This window comes from Falco cherrug, chromosome 5 (assembly GCF_023634085.1).
Source record: "Falco cherrug isolate bFalChe1 chromosome 5, bFalChe1.pri, whole genome shotgun sequence".
In the NCBI taxonomy this organism is placed as follows: Eukaryota; Metazoa; Chordata; class Aves; order Falconiformes; family Falconidae; genus Falco; species Falco cherrug.
Window position 1 is genome coordinate 30,775,793 of NC_073701.1, and position 17,170 is coordinate 30,792,962.

The 17,170-nt window shown below is 42.2% G+C and overlaps 1 protein-coding gene across 3 annotated transcripts in view; it reads left to right on the plus strand.

Moving 5' to 3' along the window:
• Positions 1-17,170, plus strand: part of STAB2 (stabilin 2) — an 88,605-nt gene that overhangs the window by 15,180 nt on the left and 56,255 nt on the right. For all 3 annotated transcript variants that reach the window (XM_027799422.2, XM_055710592.1, XM_027799423.2), the window contains 11 exons: positions 680-876; positions 1,908-2,041; positions 6,938-7,071; positions 8,889-8,971; positions 9,637-9,786; positions 11,068-11,211; positions 12,009-12,071; positions 12,163-12,282; positions 13,010-13,063; positions 14,224-14,304; positions 15,257-15,409. In XM_027799422.2, coding sequence (XP_027655223.2) covers positions 680-876; positions 1,908-2,041; positions 6,938-7,071; positions 8,889-8,971; positions 9,637-9,786; positions 11,068-11,211; positions 12,009-12,071; positions 12,163-12,282; positions 13,010-13,063; positions 14,224-14,304; positions 15,257-15,409 — 1,313 coding nt within the window. The remainder of the gene's footprint in view (positions 1-679; positions 877-1,907; positions 2,042-6,937; positions 7,072-8,888; positions 8,972-9,636; positions 9,787-11,067; positions 11,212-12,008; positions 12,072-12,162; positions 12,283-13,009; positions 13,064-14,223; positions 14,305-15,256; positions 15,410-17,170) is intronic.

The window sequence follows — 17,170 nt, forward strand, 5'->3', positions numbered from 1 at the left end:
GAGTCTAGGGCCTGCCACCTTCTAGCTACATGTGCTTGACCATAACCTAAACTGTACACAAAGGTGTGAAAAGATGCTCTCCAATCACCACTGGATTTTGAACAACAGTATCCCTGCCTTGAAAAAAATTGCTTATGAAAATAACTAGTGAGCTTCCAGTTCAGTCCTGAAACTACAGCAGTGTGGAAGACTTGACTAAAGTACTTGCTGGCCAGTTTTCCACATAGCTGAATGGATGACATTATATTGTTTAATTACCGGAAAGAAAACAGTGAAGGCCTATTGTATTGAGAAATATTTTCCAACTGATCTAACTCATGTTTAAAGCTTGTACAGACCTCGTATCACGTTCCTGACCTTCTCTAGTTAAAATCCACCAGAGAACAAGGAAATAGTTGTGATCTTTTAATGAGCACATTACATGTTTTAATCTGTTTATAATTCAACTTGCCAGGTTAAGAGATCATTTCTGTTCAAAAGCAAACAGCTGGTTGCTATGTTAGCATAAACAGATTCCTCCCTTCTGCCTTCATGCCTCCACGATACTTTGGACTTGGCTGTTATGAGAAGTTTAGTCTACCCAGGCTTTGTTTGGCATGGAGGTGCTCTGGCAAATCCTTGTCTTCAATTTGAGTACTGCAGGCAACAATTCATTTACTTCACTTCTTTTTTTCACAAGCTATCAACCCATGCTCCCAAAAGGTCTGCAGTCCTAATGCCAACTGTGTTTACCTTGGACCAAATCGGCACAAATGTACCTGTCAAGATGGTTACAGAGGAGATGGTCAAGTCTGCTTACCTGTAGACCCTTGCCAGGCAATATATGGGAATTGCCCTGCACAGTCCACCATTTGCATCTACGACGGTCCAGGAAAGGTTAGTGTTATATGACATTTCTTACATCCACTACCTAAGAAATAATGGTTTCTGTCCAAAAAGAAGCCATGAGTGTATTGGGAACAAGGGAGACCAAGCTCAGCTCCTAGTTTTGACATAAACCCTGCCATTGACCTGGAGTAAGCCCCTTTACCTCCCTTCTCAATGTATGTATACCATGCTTCCCACTCTGAAAATGGGAATGGCAATAGTGTTCTTCTTCCTAGAATATTTTGACTCAGATTTGCCTCCCCAAAATCAAGGCACTGAAACAAAGCTTCTCCCAGTTAAATTTTGTCTCTCTGACCACAGGGGGCTTTATGGGACTGGTAGGTCCTTACACAGGTACCAGATACGTGCCTAAAGTTATTGTATTTAGGAAAGAAGTAATCTGTGTCTTTGAGGACAACTGATAAAAGGCACTGTATAAAGGCCGCATATTATTCATGCTGTTGGGAACCGGCTCAGATTTCTGTGTGTAAAACTCCCACCATCAAGAAAGGGAGACTTCAGAGGACTATGCCTTATTTGTCTAGACACCCTGAAGAGCCAAAAAGGGACTCAGTCATCCAGAGTCATCCTGCAGTTCATGGTCATATAAGTTTCTTCTCTCAGGGGTGTCTCAGTGAGCTGCATGTGGCCAGCACACACAGGCTGGTGTGTACAACAGCAGTGCTATACACCTCATTCATTTATAGTATGTTTTGGTACTCATTCTGGGAGGTAGAGAGGGCTGTAGGAACAGAGGTAAAAAAATTGACCTACCCACAGTGATTTTAAATGTTCTCTGGTTACAGCAGTGAATGTACCGGGCTTTATCTGAAGGAAATTTACCTGAGAGTCCATAGTTTTCTGGAGTGGATAAAACCTAGAAGGCAGTTGTATAAATATGGATAATCTTTACCTTGCACCTAACCTACCAGGTGATTAACTAAGGCTCAGTGTCTTTAAAGCCTAGTTCCAGAAAGTATGCTGAAATCCACAATCCGTGCATGTCTAATTTTTCTCTACTCTCTCCCATCCTGATTTAGTCCCACTGTGAATGCAAGGAGCATTATACAAACTTTGTACCTGGGAAAGGATGCAGCATGATGGACATCTGTGAAACAAACAACACCTGCCATAAAAAAGCTAAATGCTCGACAGTTGCACCAGGACGGATTACGTGAGTCTTTTTGCTTGTTGAAGCTTACACTCAGTCTCTCCCTCCTCTCCCTTGTAAACAGGCTGCTAAAAGAACTTGAGTGGATGAACACATCCTGAAGTTATCATTAAGGGTTTCTTTATCAAGGACAAATCCCAAGATTTAATGGGGTCAGGGTCAGGCAATTAGCATAGTGATTGATTTCATCAGACCAATTGCTAATACCTATTAAGTTTTATTTTCGTAGCACTCAGAGGTCATTTCTACACTTGTAAATAAAAAGAACCAAGACCTCTTTTCTGTTTCTCAGGGCAAGCAGCATCGTCTGGCTCACAGCTAAAGCCTCCTCTTCTTCCTAAACAGAGTAACTGCCTCTTGGCAGCAGTCCCTGGCACACACTATACCTTTAACTGTGCCTGGGTACTGCCTGGGAAAACGCTGCATGATGTGGGACAGAAACATGCCAGGCAGCATGCTAAAAATTAATCAGCATTAATTATCATGGGATGGTGCTGGAACCCTGGCTCTTTTTAGTATAGTATTGCAGATACAACTAGGGAATCTGAACCCCACGTTGTAAAAGCAAAACCGACCTCGGCAGATTCCTCAAAGCCTCGAGACAAGCAGATGGAAAAATGCAAAACCTCTGGCAGAGTTTCTTTTCCTGTACAGAAATTTGCTACACAGATGTTAGGAGGAAGGTCCATTTTAACACTAAACTTAAGAAAGCTATCTAAACCAAAGAATGTGGACAACAGGTTTCTATAGCCCAGTGATGGCTAGTACTGGGTTTAAAGAGATGTCCCTGAAATGCTAGTTTTCAGGAGCTGAGAGTTTGAATGTGAAAGACAAAACAGGCCATTAGCTGTACGCTGGGAACAAATTATTTATCTTATAGATCTATAGACAGAGGCATTCACTCAGGACAGTATTCTTATTGCCAGTTCTCGCTTCATCATGCAGCTTTCTCTTACAGAGTAATATCAACATCACTTTTGTGTAAGCTATTGTGCATTTCAAAGAGTGTAGTGTACTACTTCATGTGCACTTAGTATATACTTACACTCTACTTAGTATAGTATAGTACTACACTGCATAACACGAGCTGAAAACCTAAAATAAAATTCCACATTGCATCAGGACCCTTCTTTCCTAATTTGTCACCGGTTCACTGTTGCAACTCAAATTTCAACAGCTGGGGAAGTTTTGAGAATTTTAGAATGGTTAAATTAAGAATTTATGAATGGGGAGAGAAACAAGCAATCCAAATGCTTTGCACTTTGTTCATTCAATGACCTTTAATGTCAAAAACAAAAACAGAAGAAAGGAGTGGGATTCAAATCAAACTAAGACTATCTATTTGGCAAAAAATCAAAACTATGCTGAATAGTTTCCAACTAAAGAAAATCTATTTATGAAAAAGGAACTTTTCAAAGAAAAACACTGATCGGTAAATGTGGGCACAGTGAATTGTTTCTGGTAAATGACAGACACTTACTGTATTTTGGCTGCATCCCAGATTTTAAAAATATTTTGGAGAGCTTGTTTTGGTAGGGGTTTTTTTACTTGTTTTAAAACACAAAGGTGTAACAGAGGCCACAAAACTGTGTCGCTTCCTTTATTTTGTTTTTGGTCTTGTTTTTTACTAAAGATGCTGTTGTGCTGTTAGGTTCCCCCATATGGTCGCTTCTACTTTCTCCATAATCAAATTATTTCTACAGGAATAACTCTCTCATACAGACAGAGATTTAGAAAAGACATTTAGTTTGTGAACATAACACAGCAACCTCCTGGAAAATCAAGATTGTCTCTGTTATCTGTTCCCATATAGATCTTTCTTGAGTGAGTGCTAACACTTCTTTTTTTTTTTTCCTTTTTTTGCTTCAGCACAGTAATTACGTTCAGCCTTACCCAGAAGCTACAAAGCTTCAACTGGTGCAGAATTACACAGCAAATTAGACCATAACCTCACTGATTTCCAAGCAGACCTGGCCTTCCCCCAGCTAAACTTCATTATTTTCTTTTTTAATCCCACTTTTATTTTGACTCTGACTAGTTTTCGATGTAGAAATTAGTAGCTTCCTAAACCAAAAGTCTATTATACAAGTTTCAGGTAAAATGGAGACAGAAAACTAAGCTCCCCTCTTGCAGAGCGATACAATTCTCTTCCCCCTCCTGAGTCAGCTGAAGTAGTGACAATTCCCATCTTTTTGAGTTCCGCCTAACTGTCCATGCAGCGTATAGTGAAAACACCAAACAACTAAGTTTAAGTAGTCCAGTAAGGTTTGCCGTAAAGTTGTTCCTCTTACAGACACCCAGCCTGCACAGCATGCAGTGCATTCAAAGCAAAACCTGTAGAGCCATGTGCAGTATGAGCTGCAAACCAGATACTCCAGACAAAGCTGAGACAAAACTGATCTAGTCAGTCACCCAGTTGGTCCTTCCTGAGTCTGGCCGCACAGAATAAATAACTTCATCAGAAGGGGTGAGGGGACAGACAGGCTGAAGTGTTCAATCCCATGCAATAGGTACTAATCTGTAGATGCTAAATGGTTTCCTTTGGCAGTCAAATCCAAACTGTGTTACTGGACACCCACTCAGTTTAAGCAATATTGTCCTCAGAAAAGAAGTTTCAAATTATGTAAGTTCTTCTGCAGTTCACTGTGCCCCTGAAAACGATAGCCAAAAAAATTGCTATGTTTAGCCACCTGCTTCTTTATGACCATTTGCTGAAAAAGAGAGAAGAGGTTTATTTTGAAACATTGACCTGATTTGTGCAGTATTTTAAGGGTAGCTCCTTTTTTCTGCTATACTATTTCTAGTATATATAGATATATATACACCATATATTTCTACTATACTATACTGCTCCTTTTCAGCCTCAGTTTTCTTCTTTTCTGCTCAGAAGTGAAGGTGGCTATGTGCATTAATACTGCAATATTTACTTCATCAGAAGAAAGGGTCAGTTCCCAAGGAGGAGCTGCTCCATTCTCCCAGCCCTAACCCCTTCATCTGTGCTCCACAGTCATACCATCTGCCCAAGAGATCTGCTTACAAACAAGAGCACTCACCATCGGAATTACATCCTAAAAATTTAAGATGCTTTTAGACTGCTGTGTTCACCCAGGACCGGAAGGAGTCAAACTTGAGCCTCTCGGCCAATATCCCACCACCCCTCTGAGTCCCTGTGCAGCCCCCAGACTGCAGGGGCTGTGGGGATTTTCAAATGACATTGCTATCACCAGAGAAACAGCTATGGTAGACACCCTACATGGGAAACAGGAGATGATTTGGCATCAGGTTGATGCTACCGTGGGGCGTGAGTAAAGATGTGTGTTTGTAACAACCAGCACATGAAAACAATTAGGTCATCTTTTTGGTGTGTGGAGTAATGTTCCTCCTCTAATGATGCCTCTTTTAGAAAAAGTATCCAGAGATGAATCACTGTGGATAGGGTTTACAGGAATACTGAACATGCTGGAGACTTAATTAGCGAAGGCACTATTAAAAGCCAATGTTTGACAACACATACCATAGCCTCCTAAATATAGTTAGGGTTTCTTTCTATGCATGCTACAAGTTCACAAGAGCCTGCTTTAATTTTAGCACTGAAGATAAGTAAAGGACTGAGCTGACACCTTCAGCCAGTCTTCCAAGCGCAGATGGGCCCTAACGTTGAGGCAGGTTTGAAGAATCCAGACGGTTTAGGAAGTACTAACCACCTCTCCCGGTAGACAGTCAGGCTGACACAAGGTCAAGGCACACACAAGTCCTAGCTGCTCTCTGAAACACATGACCATTTGTACCCATCAGTACCTAACAGCACACATGGTCAATCACATTGATGACCAACAATTCCTTCCCCACCCCTCTCATGACACTGAGGTCTTTCATGGCCATAAGATTCCCTCAGTCATAAAACAGAAAATGTCAGACTGACACTTGTGGTGGTTCTTCCATAAACTGTCTTCAGATTTTGCTTCGACTGCAACACACTAGTGCAAATGCAGCCCATCCCAAGGCAGGGAGGACACTGAGCCCATCTTGAGGCATTGCCTGTCCCTCCTATGGGCACCATGACCCAAGTCTGCTTTGGACATATGTAGGACTGGGTCAGCTGTGTATCACTGACACCTCTCACAGGCTGGAGTCCCCAGGAGACAGCCAGGGTTTTACAGATGAGATGCTATTTCCAGTAGGGGCAGCACCAGCATAGAGCATACACCTGAAAACACATGAGATGTCTTGTTTCAGCAGCTTCAGAAGAAAAGATAATGTTAAATTACGGATATCATTGCCCAGAATGGTTGTATTACTTAAAGGGCAGGGTAACAAACCACCACTTTGCTTTGTTGAAAGGACTGACATGTCTGCCCGCCTTTTTCTACCAGTCCCATACAGCTTTGCAAGGACTGATGAGCTGCTATGATCCCCTTCGTACGTAGCCACCGTTAATCCTGCCAGGTCCCATGTAGTGAGTGGGGGGCTTCACACAACTTCCTCCCTGCCTCAGGGGCTGCACCCCACACATTTATGCCATAGCCTCTCCTTGCCCACAGGCAGGCAGGTTCAGTGGCTTTCTGGGCTCCAGCAACAACTTTTGGGGACCAGAGGCTGCACTGCAGCCAGGGGCATTCCATAGCCCCCATTCAGAAAGGTCCTGCAAGACAGACACTGGTGCCTCCTGTCCCACTCCTGTCCCAGCTGGCAGAAGGACATCACATCAGGCAAGCAGCCACAAGGCTGCCCTACACACTGGCACACTTCACAGCATGCAGAAGCGAAGATTAAACTAAAATACATCGATGCTTCCTGAAAATGCCTTCAGAGAAGCAATAGGTAACACCTGATGCAGGTTTTAGCAAAAGCCTCAACGACACCACAGGACATCAATGCACAATGACAATCCCTTCACAGGTGCACGTGCCAGAGGGGATCCGTGGGAAACGGGTTTGTGTGCTATGGAAATGTCATGGAGCGCCTCCGAGACCTGAACTCAGAAGTGGGAGGACGATGGCAAGGCAAGCTGACGTCTGCCTTATTGCTCATAGGTAAGTGACCACACACAAGCAGAGTCAGCTCCTGCTGGGTGGGTTGATCTTGGCCTGTCTTCCCCCAGCACTCCCTGCTATACAGGAAGGTGCTGCTAATAGCATGACACAGCCCACGCTACTCACTGCAGACTCCCTCTGACCACCTAAAGTTGCCTTTGCTCAGCATGCTGTGCAGTCTGCAAGAATTTCCAAGCAGTAGTGCTAAACATGGTCCCAGAACCCCTCACACATCACCTAGTATCACCACTGGGTTTTGCCCCATAATGGAGTGAGGGGGATCATCCCATTTCTTCTTCCTCCCTGCCCCTGTCGAATTGGATAATTGAGATTTGATCTAGCATGATGCACGTTAGTCCACCAAAAACATCAGAATTCCCAGCTGAGTCTCTCCCCTAGACCCCAGCCATCAGCAGTGGCATTGCTTTCACCAGCAAAGAGGAGAGAGGCAAGGGGCAGAGACTGAACCCTTTCATGGTCTCCATCACCCTCAGAACACCCCACCAGAACACTTCAGCCATAGCCTCAGCCATAGCTGGGTGGTCTCCACATTTCCAAACTCTCTTCAGACATCAGATGGAGCCCCTGTTAAGGGCCCACAGCTTCCAGCCTTTCACAATTATTGCAACCGCCTTGTGAAGAGAATAGCATAACTGTCTTCGTCACCTTCTGTTGCATGGCCACAGATTTGAGCTATGAACACACACTGTTAGAATCCAGCTGGATCTTTGAGTTAAATTTGTAAATATGAAAAATTTTCTCCTGATTAATGTAATTTGCTTGGTACTTTTCATTAAGTCCAGAAATTAAAACAAAGATCCTGAATTCCTGACCAGAAAGGAGCCAAGGACAAAATCTGGCAGTGTCCATCACATTCAGCACTGAAGACCAAAATCCATTGCCTCAGCACTGAGAGCTCAATTGCAATTTTTCTGTGTATTTCTCCTTATGTATCTGAAAAGTGCCTGACTTGCTGAACACCACCATTTCTTAACACAATCCAGACTTAATGTTTTTCATTAAGTTTTGGACATAAATATGCCATTTGATTTACTAGCCAGAAGCTACAAAGACACATTAACCACACAGGTTATCTTACAGTACATTCACTTTGTGTTAATGTCTTTCAAAAGCCAAGAATATACAGCAGAATAGTCCACATTGTATTGTAAGACAGCATTATTAATTTTGAGATATATTCTTTGGTGCAACATACCTATAATGACTGTAAAGATTTTTTCAGCTCTTATTTTAAACCTCTGGAAAAAGAGCTGAATATTAGAAATATCTAATGCCTTCAGCTGCAGAGTCAGTGGTCTCATACTGCTATCTTGGAAATAGAAATACCATCTGGGTAGCAAATGAACTTTAATTAACCTTCAGTGCATCAGTTTTTACTACCAGCTATGTGTTCACTGGTATTTGCACTACCAGCAGGTTTCCAACAGCATATCCCTCACCCCATGAAGACCAAACTGATTTAAAGCAGAAGGCCATCTTCCCATAAAGACACATCTCCAAAGAAATATTGGTTTCATGTCCATCGCCCTGGTCTGCATACCAACAGAATCCGGGCTGCCAGGAGCATTCTGAACATTTTGCCTCACTGTGCCAAATATGCAGCAGCACCTGGATTTCACCTCCCATCTGCCTCTCATCTTTTAATGACCTGGACTTTAGAATCTTAAATTAACATTTAATAATCACAGATAGTATTCTTGCTTAGTCTGTCCTTCCATATCTCTCACACAATGCCTTTCTCCAATGAGCTTTTCGATAGGCATTTAAACTTTTTTTTGCTCCCCTCTTCTTATAAGAAAATATCTACGAATGGCCACTGAGTACCCTGGGACCATTTACTGTACTTGTACCGACAAATAAGGGACTGAAAGGTACAAATGTAAGTAAACAATAGAATGGGTTTTACATTGATGGGGGTTTAGCTCCTTCAGAAATGTCATCTCTGTTAAAAGTGTTTTGATTCAGCAGATTCAGAAGAACTCTTTGCTGTAGCGTGTTTCTGGATACACTTAAATCTAGGGGCCAGAGACTGTCTTTTTCCTACTTGAAAGAAAAGCAAAATAATTTTGTGAGTCAGGGTAGAACAGAGTCATGCTTCAAAGTAAGTTTTGGATTGAGTTACATGGATATACTCAAGGGTTTTTCACTTGGTTGAGACAAGGACCGAACTAAGATCTGAATTTTCAGCAGGGAAGCCAACAGGTCACCTTTTACATAAGGGTGATAAAAAAAGCAATGGGTTTAGTTTTTTTAAGGGGGGGGGGGGGGGGGGGGGCTGGTATGTAAGCAGTCACTGAAGCCAGGACAACTCTGGAGGCACCTATTTCTCACACAGGGACATAAGGGTATAATCTAACCTGAACTGAAGCCAAGAGAGGCCTCCACTTGGTTCAGACCCTATCACCCCACTTCAGAGGAAAATATGTAATTTCAGAATTTAACAGCTAGAGCGGGAAAAAAGCATTCACCATGAGATTATGAGATTTAATTTTTTTTTAGATGAGGCCTGCATTGAAATAAATCTCTGTTGTTCTGCTCTTCTAGATAAAGGATCTTCTGAATAATAAACAGAAAGCACAGTACTTTGTGAAACTCCATGTAATTGCTGGTCAACTGAATACCAGTACCTTGAATAACACTGATGTAATATATACCTTGACGGGCAAGTCAGCAGAGATATCAAAGGGAGAAAAGGTAAGAGGTCTTCCAGCCCACCTCAGCAAGAATACCACTCTCTAGTCACTCAACAAGGTGTGAAAGGTCTTTCTGCAGCAAGACATCAGGTTGCGGAGAGCTGCTGGATTATGAAAACCCACAGCTGTAGTCAAGTGTTACGAGAAGTTCAACTGAAACTTGAAACCTCACCAGCATCAAAGTTCTCACTAAAATCAGTGAAAACAAAAATTACCTTTAGATATGCATCACCACTGAGTGGTCTAACACAGACTGCTCTTAAAATGTTTGCTGAAATTAACTCATCTTAAATCTGCAAGCACGACTAACAGAGCTGGGGAGGGGTGGCCATTAAGAGAGTCTAGGTGAATTAACAGGGGTGTGGGGAGGGAAAAGCCCAGAGCTTATGCTGGAAACTTGTGTGTACCGCTCACAGAGCGAGCACTGACTGCACTGCAGGTCCCACCTCTCACAGAGCATCAGCATCCTTCGAATGATGCAGCAAATAGGTTTCTTCAGCATAAATAAAATGCAATTGGCAATTTATCATGAAAAATATGAATTTCATCACTAGCCAGTTTATTTGATGTCAATAAACATCGGGGCAGTCTGATCCCACAGTTTAAAACATTTGTTCTCTACAGCTGATATACTAGATTTTGTAATCTAGAATTACTGTTCTTGGTCCACTAAATGTCTCTTAAAGACTCAGACCTATGTGAAGGCTGAAATCAAGTACTTCTCATGTTTTGCAGTAGAACAGTGGCATCTGGGAGATCTATTTTTATTTCTTTAATGAGTACGCGCTCCATGTGTAACAGGAAAATATCATTGCTGTCTGAGGCCTGTTAGCTTCCTGCAGGCTTCAGTACAGTGCAGGATCAGCAACATTTTGTTGTTTTAAATATAGATATAATATAAGGAAATGGGTTGTAGTCCCATAAGATTACAGGAGTTGGCCATTTGAGTACAATCACATTTTAAATCATTTCCTAGCTGACTTTTATTACTAGCAGTCATCAGAGCCCTTTCAGGTACTCTGTTCTCCCCACAGGGCCTGTCCCTGCTTCTCCTCTGAACTTTGCTGTCCTGGAACAAAATAACATGGTCCTGATCCAAAGTCAAAGGAATTTTTACCATTTCCTTGATAAACATTGGAAGCAACCACAACCTTTAGCCTCCCCAGACCTAAACAGCCCAGGTGCTGGCCATGGAAGGAGGTGTTAGACTTTCAACATGCATACTCCCTCTATCGCCATACCATAATAAAGAGCTCACAATGCATTGCCTGGCTTCTTTCAGGATAATCAATTAAGAATTAGAATCCAAGGAGGAAGGAGGAAAGGAAAACTTTTGCAGGGAAATATTATTGCTTCCAATGGGATTTTGCACATTATTGACAAATCCATGGACAACGTGGAACCAACATTTGAAAGCAGAAAAGAGGTGAGCCATAAGCTATACACATGCAATGTCAGACTTTTAAAAAAAATAGTTTCGCATTAATTGAATGCAAAGAACGACTAACAGCAGGTAGACTTTCAAAGTCTACCAAGCCATTGTACGTCAATTCAGAGAAGCAACATTCAAAGTGAAAGGTAATGACAGTTCCCACAGCAAAGACGATCGCTCTTCTGCCAGGCTGGTCCATGGAGGATTTGGTTGTACTCGCTGCCTCTGGGTGGTTCCTTGGGAAACTGGCAGTAATGATCAGTGCATCTCACTGAATTCCACAACAACATACTAAAAGGAGGGACATCTGGACAAGTATTATCAGGCAAGACCTGTATTCAAAGCAACAATCCTTCCCCTTAAAAGGCTAAAATTATAAATACTGGTAATTTCAGGTGCTTTGGGTTTTTTGGTGCCCTGCTTAGTTTATTTTCTTAAGAGTTCAGTTCTTTGTATGGTGTTCTTTCAAATATTCTGTTTCTCTGCCCTTGCTCATTGGGAACGAAGAGAAAACAACCCATTCCTCATTACACACACTGTATGTTCTATGACTACACAGTGTTTCAGGACAATGATGAAGTTTACCTATAAGCCAGCATAGCACCAGGACAAGAGCACTACCATCACAGCCACTTCCAAGCACCACCAGCCACCCAAACAATAAGGAAGACCAAATGCATAGAATCTGTAATAACTGAAACTCATACAGTAATTAAAAAAAATGTCTTACGAGAATTGGTATTTATTCCATGTTCCCAACTAAAATAAATTTTACTTCCATCTTATTTCAGGAAACCATAATGTCAGTACTTCAAGATAATGGAAGATACAGCCAGTTTACATCTTTGATAGAGGTAAAGATCCAGAAAAACAATTCCATAAGGCTGCTTTCAGATTTCTTCAATACTAATATGTAATTTCACTTTTATTCTTACACCAAAACAGAAAACTGGCCTGGGAATGGATTTACAGCAGGACAACAGGCCTTACACAGTCTTTGTTCCAAGTAATGAGGCTTTGAGTAACATGAAAGCTGAGGCTCTGGATTACCTGCTTTCTGCAGAGGTATAGTCTTTCTATAATGTGTATCCTTCTCAGATAGTAGATATATATGTAGATATATAGCAGGTGTATACACATATTTTCCAGTGTTCGTCTAAGCTAAGTTCCTGCGATTGAGGTTTAAGCCATCTCTAACAGTTAAAGATTAAGATGACACCTAGAAAGGAACAGGATTTTGGGTCTCCCATTGTATAAAGCAATGACAATCCTCCACACCAGGCCCCCACTCCCCTGCTCTTAGCCAGACCACACAGCCTGGACAGCCCCATGGCAAAGCACCAAACCCTCTCCTGGAAGGTGTCACCCTTGGTGGGACCAGACCATACACAGCCTGGACAGCCACATAGCCAAGCCCCAAATCCTCTCCTGGAAGGTGTCACCCTTGGTGGGAACAGCCAAGGGGAGCAGATGCTGCAGGGGCCCCGCTGGCTGGGACACACTGCTGGTGAGGTCCCAGGAGACACATGTTGGCATCCTGTACCCTGGATGCCTCCTGCCTCTCCCAACACACACACACAAGTTATAAAAGGCCCGTGCTGAAATAAAGTGATGTAGGGGTGAGGACACAGATTTGCAGGGTGCATGCCACAAGCTGAGCACCACCACTGACCCAGATGTTTCTGGTGCACCAGCCGGTGATGCCATTCTCATCCCCATGTCCTTTCAGCAGGCCAGGTTGGGTTTATGTGACTCATTTGGAGCTAAAACGGCCTCTCTTCTGCTCTGGCAGGGTTCATGGAAGTTGCTGGAGCTGGTCCGATACCACATTGTCTCCAACACTGAGGTAAACATGGCTGCTTTCCTGACCTAGAGTGTCAGAGCATTTGCAAATCTTTTGCTACTCTGAAGGCAGAGGTTTTCCAAGAACAACCACCACCCTGTGCTGCACAAGAATGCAAAGGACAAATTTGCCTCTGCCCTTACTAAGTGTAGTCACGTAAAGGTCACTAACAGAGAACACGAACCTTTCACCTCAGTGTCACTAATCAAAATAAAACCTTGCTAAGAGGCACTGGGTAGCCCTTGAATCATGGCAAAATAAAAGTGCATGGTGTCACACTACTTTGTTACATGCAATTAACTATTCACTTTAAAATATACGTTTTGGTGATGGGGACTTAGCCCAAGGGAGGGGTGGGTGGGGGAATTATATATACAGTCACCCTGAACATGAGACCCACTGCCATAGACTGCTGTGGAACAAGAACCACTGTCAGGGGGTACTGTCAGTTTGGCAGGGCTGCAGGAATGAGTAGTAGGAAAAGTGCTTTTTGCTATCAAAATCAAGCGCTCTCTAACCCTATTCTACTAAGATTAGTCTTCTTTTTATCAGAGAGAGGTGATTTTGTCATCCTCTAAGTAAGCCCCCTGTTCTTCCCTCCTTTTTCTGCTGGAAACAAAGAGCAGAACCCAGCAACACCAGCTGCTACTAAGGCTAGAGGAGACTCAAGCTCATCGCCACCCCAGCCCCTGCTGTGGGGAAGGAAGGAAGCCTTCGCATCCTTAGCAAAAGGGCCTGCTCAGAACATCCAAGGCGGAGGTCACCCCCAGCACAGAGCAGTGTCACAGGGAGCAGAGGCATGAGATCCACGTGTCCCTTCATGGGATATCAGCACTGCCGTTCCTATAATGGTCTAAGGATGCAAACAGGGCTATTTTCAGGGAGAGGTGATAACTTTACTTAGATTGAGTGCTATAATTAGGAGAAAAATTAATATTCTTTTTGGCAACAAGCTCTTCACATGCAACAACCAGGAAGCTCAGTAAAAATTTAATCATCTGACTTTGGTACACAGGCAGGTTAGTCAATGCGAGGCTGCCCACTTAGCGAATAGGGTCATTGGCTCATCCTAAAAAGAAAGGCAGTCTTGTTTGTGAAATCCATCTGGATTTGAAAAGTATAATGATATTACAGTTCTTTCAATTGATTTATATTCATTTCAGCTAGATATTGCCAGCCTCATCTCGATAGAGCACATCAGAAGCATGGCGAAGCAGTTCATTTACTTTAACAGGACCAGCACTGTAAGTCAAAGGCGGCTTTCACCTGTAAACAGCTCTCCCTGATCCAAACAGCTGTTTGCAGGCAGGGGGAGCAAAAAAGGAGTGGGTACATTACCAGAGGAATTGCTTGCTATAATGAGGCAGAAATTTTCAACTTGCCATTCCTACCCACTGTTAGAAATTAGTATTATAAAGGACAAGAACAAGTGATTGGTATATAAGGACAGCCTGCAGTTTCTTTTTTCTTAATAGCCTCAGTCCAGGAATGATCCTCATCTATGCTCTGCCTAGTTTAAAAAAAAAAAACAAACAAAAAAAACACCCCAATGTAAAATGTTTTCAATCCTTCTGTTATATATTTCTGTTATTATAAACACAGTGCACACATAGATAATTATTTATTTTCTTTCATATTGCAGTCTCTGATTCTGATGAACCTAGCGAACACATTTAAAGGTGTTAATTTGTCAGTACTTTTGTGAAAGCAAACTCATCTGTTATGTTAACTCCCTTCTGTTCTGGAGAAGAGATGCACCTATGAAAATATTTGTAAAGGCAGAGCAGTTGCAGAACTAAATGCAGAAAAATTTTTTTTCTTTTTTTCCTCCTGTGAATTTAGACAGATCCCAGATTTTCTCTTGCTTCCCCCACCTTTGCCAGAGAGAGGACCAAAGCATGATTATGCCCACAGAAATCAGTGCCTGAAGTCATCAGTAGTCTTCTCATTTTGTCCAGTCTTTTATCACCAGTTCCACAGGCTAACGATGCAGATCAAGAGGAAAACTTTAGATACCACTGTTGTAGAGCAATATCCACAAAAATGTACAACATGTGTGCTTCTTGCACAAAACAAGTGTAATAAAAAATAGATAGCCAACTTTTAAAAAGTATGACTAGAAATTCTTGAAATGAATTATCCAAAATTAAGAAGCTATGGCAATTTTATTATTAATAATAATTTATTGCTTCATAGGGACAAGTCTTGGTGAGTGGAGAAGAAATGGAAGAAACAGATATTGTTGCAAAAAATGGTCGCATTCATACCCTTGCAGGAGTTCTTATCCCACCCACAATCATTCCAATTCTACCACATCGGTGTGATGAGACAAGAAGTCAAGTTGCAATGGTAAGAGAATCACCACAAATCAATAGCAATTAACTGCTCCATACAAGGCACTCTAGCTTCCTCTTTACTACTTTCTCTGATGTCCGTAAAAAAAGGGGATATTTTTTTGAAATTAATATATCAGTGACATACAGCCACCCAGCTAGCAGTACTGCATGGATACAAATAATTTGCAAGCACATCCTATGCCACTCTAATGCATCTAATTCTTGCAGTAGCCCTTTTAAATACATTGCCCCTCTAGTCAAACTTTTTCTTTCAGTTCCTGAATCTCATCTGTGAATACAGGTACCTGGTAAGCAATGCCAAGTTCCCAGGGAAACTACTCTGGATCAGTACTTCCATTTCTACTTAATGTGCACGGGAAGGAGCAAGCAAATTAAAATTTTAACATAATAATTGATTTTGATATTAATACACTAGAAATATGTTATTTTCAGAAGCCGCAGCTTCCCATAGCCCTGTTTTCTTCCAGTTTTGTGCAAATTAGGAATTACAAAGGTTTCATACCTTGAAGGGTGGATTTCAACATAGCTTATTCAGTTTAGTAACACAGAACAGGCCTTTCCACTTGGTAGCATTCAGATACTATTTCTGGTAAGAACACAAAGTATCAGACCAAGCTTTTGGTTTGCAGTAAGCGTGGCTCCACGGAGCTGTTACTGGACCGTGTTCAAGCATGTATCCGGGCCAGTAACAGTTCTGTTGCAGTAATGCAAAACATTTACTATTTTAACTTAGAACAGTCCAGAAGTACAGCCCTGAAAGAGGTTCCCAGCAGAGCTGGACAGCATTGAAATTTAATGAAGGAAACACAAGAGCTGGCAGTAAAGAACTATTACCTCTGACAGTAACTACAAAGTGTTATATGTGCAACACAATCATAAACCAGGTAGAGGGCTGAGCAGCAATCTCCAAAACAAAAAGCAATCAACACTCAGAACACTTCAATAATCTGAATTCCTTACCAGGAGCCTACCTACAATCTATGTCTGACATCAATCAATCCTAAAGCAACACTGAGAAAAATTATTTCAAGACAAAGCAAACAGTGTCTGTCACAAAAATAATTCCCCAAACTGAAGTTAGGCACTTTTGTCAGCTTTGAAAACTTCACACATAGTTTAAAATATAATTTAATATCCAAGGCTTTAAGCAGAGCACTGCTACCAAGGAGAACACCAAAACTGAGTAATGGCATTGCTGCTCTTACCTGTCATTTTGCATCTTCATTACTCTCAGAAAACAGGAATAATGCCACCTCCTAAATATTACTTGCAGTACCAGTTAAAAGAGACAAACCTTACAGGAGCTGGCAGGTGCACACACCGTTTTGCTTACACACACACATCTGTGTAACCATACCCGAATGCTGAAAGCTGTACCCAAGCCTCACTGAACGACAGCAGTGCTTACTCAGAATTGTCACAAAAAGCACATGAGGGGCAACAAGTCCCCAGAACCTGCTGGATGCGTGGGCTGTGGCCAGCTTTGATGACCTCTGACAAGAAGTGCTCTGAGCACTGAAGCAGTAGCTGTCTCCAGCTGCCTGCTCCACCTCTCTCAGAGGTCATCACTCCCATTGCAGATGACATACAGGAGTATGCGTCTGTGCTTTAGTTACCTCACTGCAGACAGTATCTTACTCTACTGCTGAAAATGGGCAGATCTGACCTTGTGTGGAAATGCAGATGCTTTTATCTGCCCCCACCCTGTGCCATGGCAGAGGGAAGAGAGAGGGCTCTCATCCTCAGGAAAAGG